This window comes from Rhagoletis zephyria, unplaced genomic scaffold, assembly GCF_001687245.7.
Source record: "Rhagoletis zephyria isolate East Lansing unplaced genomic scaffold, Rhagoletis_zephyria_1.1 Rzeph_scaffold_13950, whole genome shotgun sequence".
Lineage (NCBI taxonomy): Eukaryota > Metazoa > Arthropoda > Insecta > Diptera > Tephritidae > Rhagoletis > Rhagoletis zephyria.
Window position 1 is genome coordinate 6,839 of NW_016171019.1, and position 3,978 is coordinate 10,816.

The following is a 3,978-nucleotide window of genomic DNA, read 5'->3' on the forward strand; positions in this document are numbered from 1 at the left end:
GTTTTTACAATGTAAATTAGGAGCAAGCAATCTTTGCGGAAAAATGTAATTACTGTGGTCTGATTACAGTTTATGAAAGCAACTCCTGGTCCGGAATGCCAAGCAGAGGAGAGTCTATAATTCGTAGCTCTAGATATCTATTTTTTTTTTTGCAAACTAAGCAGACCTCAGTTAATACTTAACGTAAATATTAGGTACTTAAAATAGAAATTGTTTTAATTTTTTTTTAAGTAGTTCCATCGAAGCAAATATTTACATATGGACATACTTATGTGCATTTGAATACTAATGAGAAAAAAACAACAACAATGCAAAAATGCAAATGAAATCAATAATGAAAAGGGGAGGCGAGTATTTCTAAAACCAGTTTGCTGTTTGAGTTACGCCATGTGCGCCACAAAGCGTTTTTTGATGAGCTTAATAATAATAACAATAGATTGGCGCTAACACAATGTGTTAGTGTGAGGCCGAGCTTCTCCTCCGATTTGAGGTGTGCGACTTGATGTTGACTCACAAAGGGTAAGGACCTACAGTTTTACGCCGACTCCGAACGGCGATTGTATTTTTATGAGAAACTGTTTTTCATGGCAGAATGCACTCGGAGGTTTGTCATTGCCTGCCAGGGGTGACCATTATAAGATAAGCTGATCTATACGAAAAATTCCTGTCTACTTACAATATTGCCAGGTTAAATGCGAACCAGCAGTGAAGACCACAGATTCGTACATGCTAAGGTTATGGAAACTCTTCCGAGTAATTTGCGGAAATTATACTATTATCTAGACAGCGAATTCTGTCTCTGATTTCTCATAAGCATCCCAGAGAGGAACCAATATAAAGGTATGTGCCACCGGCTAGACTCAGGGTTGGCGGCTATCTAAACAGCTGGTTCTTAGCTAAACGACAGGGTAGGTAGCGAGATTCACTTCAATGAACTCTCACTAAACCTCAGTTTTCGCTCAACTAAGCAGTTGTATGTTTTCAAACGCAGGGATGTCCTTGATACCTGCATCTCTAACGGTCTTGCAATAAAGGGGACAAAAATAGCCGTGGTGAATTCTACAAAACAAAAATGTAGAATTTGAATCATCGAGGATGTACATATATACATATCAGGTGGGCGGAGAAAACTACCTTTCACACTACAAGGCACAGCTAGTCAAAAGACGCTGAAAAGCGATCTTAAGTTCTGCCTCGACCACTTCTTTCTAAGATCAGCATTTATCCTTGCCCCGACCTGGCTAAGATGCTTAACCAATTCCTTAACGAATACTTCACTGGATTTTTTGGGCGACTTAAATTCAGTGAACTTTAACGATATTCGGGGACCAAATTGCTGAAGAAAGTAAGGAAATTAAGAACCCTCTCGTCAGTGGTATCCCCGCGGTAGCAGCTAATCTAACCTAAACTTAGTTTAGACGAACGTTTTTTACGTTTACAGAAAAAAATATTTAACTAAAGAATCAAATAATTTTGAAAACTTGTGTATATGTATTTACTCGTGTGCAAACGTAGTGTTAACTTGAACTATAACTTAAACTATGCAAACAGATCATTAGGTTTTATTGCTAGGGTATTTCTATCTGGCAAGGCCCTAACTAATGTCAATAAGAAATAAAAGAATAATAAATACTCTCTTCCGGTTGGGCACTTATACGGCGACGACGTGTTTTATTTGCTAAAAAAAAAAAAAACCATATCAAAGAATATCACAAAACTTAAAATAAGAGTATTTATATCTGGAACGTTAAATAACTGTTTTTGGAACCCTAAAAATCATGGACATTTTCTGAAAATCTACCGACCAACGAAACCCGATTATCAATTTTTTTTGGCTGATTTTCAGTCATGATATGGTGATTCAAGTGACGGAAATTATTTGTGATATGTTAACGATTATTTATATTTTTTTCTGACAGTTGGAACTACAGGCTTTGGCATGCACTTGGCCATGGAGCGATATTCAGTTGAACACCGCGTAAAAGTGATCCAAACGTTTTATGACCAGGGACGTTCTGTAAGAAGTGAATTTCGCGCATTGATACGTTTAACAAGCAAACGTTATGTTAAATCAAAGATACGTTACCAAGCAAAACTGCCGCATTCGGGGTACTAAAATCAACATACGGGTATCATTCAAGAAAATACTGTGTGAAATTTTTAATTTAATTTTTAATATTTATTAAAGAAAATCTGCGGTCGTGCACGTATGTGAGTTTTTTGATAACTGGGTCCGTTTTCATGTCCTTCATAAATAACATACTAAGGTGGTTAGAGGAATAGTTAGCGATTTTGTGGCCACTTTCCTGATTGCTGTATTTATGGGGTATCTAAGTAATTTTCGAAATATGTAGATGACTCAACGAAGCAGACACAGCGAGGATTTTTTTATGCCTACCGAGGAGCTATTGCTCACATGTAATGTTATATTATTTGGAAAAAATTGGAAATGTCACAAGCATATAGATTTTTATAATCACTCATATTCTGTCCATTTTACCTTTCCACGTTTCTTTATAGAAGGACATGTATGTATGTTTGTCACGTCACTGCCACACATTTTCACTACATATATGCATGCAAGTACATACATACATATATGTATATGTATTTCATTTGACACTCAGGACACCACTTACCTGCGCCAACTCCTTTTCAATTTGGCCAGCACGTATGACCAGCGGTCCGCGCACAGCATACTCCAATTCAATGAATTGAGGATTGATGTTGTCCAGCGACAGACATTTTTCCGCTGTAGCGGCGTTTTGCGACGATGTCGTTGACATTTCACGTTTGCCGTTGATCAAGGACACTGCTGTACGTCTACAACTCCGGCTAGTATTCGCCTGGGAAATGTTCACTAATGACGCACTAAATCAATTTGAAATAAGAAAGGCAAAATTCGTAAGTGCTTTTCACAACTTCTAAAATACTTCACAAGCTTTTGTTGCATGCGATTTGCTTCGTTCACTGCCACCTTTTTTTTTTTTTGTCAAATATATGTACTTATAGGTATGCAAAGTTGGTCTAAGGTAGCGACCAGATCAAACACCAGCGACCGACTACAACGACACAACTCTTCCAAAGCGTTTCGAACGACTGTGCATTCTATGTGCACTAATAGCCAGAAGTAGGCGGCTGATGATATGGCAAGCCGGACGTTGTGTAGTATATTTTCGAGTGGTGAATGAGAAAGAAAGTGGGCAGCAAACGAGAAATAGCAGCAACAAAAGCAGTGATATAAAACGTATGTATGTATGTATGTATGCTTGTATGTACGTTGTAGGTACGATTTAATTAAATATTTAATGAAAACACACTGAAAGAACTGATACGAAAACTATGCATTGTCAAACTCAAATGTCAAAATTTACAAATAATGATTTCTAATTGGGGTGGCTTACTTCCAATGGCGATACACGGCAGTACTGATGCGATTCATGTTTGCTGCTGCTTTGCTTTTGTGTTTGTCCTCTTCCTGTTTGTTTTGGTTTTTATAAAGTTGTTGTTATGGGAATTGAAATTGGTAAATTTTGCTATTGTGTATTTAGTGGAGGTTGGCGCTGGTGCTGTTGTTACGTTTAGTGGGGCTGGAAGTTGTTGTTAGTATAATTGGCTAGAAAACAAACAGAGAAAAGATGAAAAGAACAAAAAGAAGTTACAGTGAGAGAGTAAAGAGATATGTATGTAAGAATAAAAGAGCTTAAGTTGAGCAGAATAAATGCATTTTTTCATTGTGTTTGTATACTTTTCGCCGTTTTGGTTGTACACATTTTCTATTTAATGCAAATATGTACATACATACTTAATGACAACAATGGCTACGAAATGGCGCGTTAAGGAAATGCCAAATACTCTACACTACAATAATTATGACATTTGTTTGTCACGAAAGCTTTTAGTCATGACACGCACCATGTTCTGCTGTCGGAAATCTTCATTATTTCCATAATACGGATGGAGAGAGAAAAATAGCCG

The 3,978-nt window shown here is 37.2% G+C and overlaps 1 protein-coding gene across 1 annotated transcript; it reads right to left on the reverse strand.

Annotated features, from left to right (window-relative positions):
* Nucleotides 1-2,597: 2,597 nt before the first annotated feature.
* LOC108378354 (alanine aminotransferase 2-like) lies at nucleotides 2,598-3,652 on the reverse strand. Its single transcript, XM_017634651.1, has 2 exons — nucleotides 3,405-3,652; nucleotides 2,598-2,871 (listed from the first exon to the last, which is right to left on the reverse strand). The coding sequence occupies exons 1-2, from the start codon at nucleotides 3,440-3,442 to the stop codon at nucleotides 2,613-2,615; spliced, it is 297 nt and encodes a 98-aa protein (XP_017490140.1). The 5' UTR covers nucleotides 3,443-3,652; the 3' UTR covers nucleotides 2,598-2,612.
* Nucleotides 3,653-3,978: the final 326 nt, after the last annotated feature.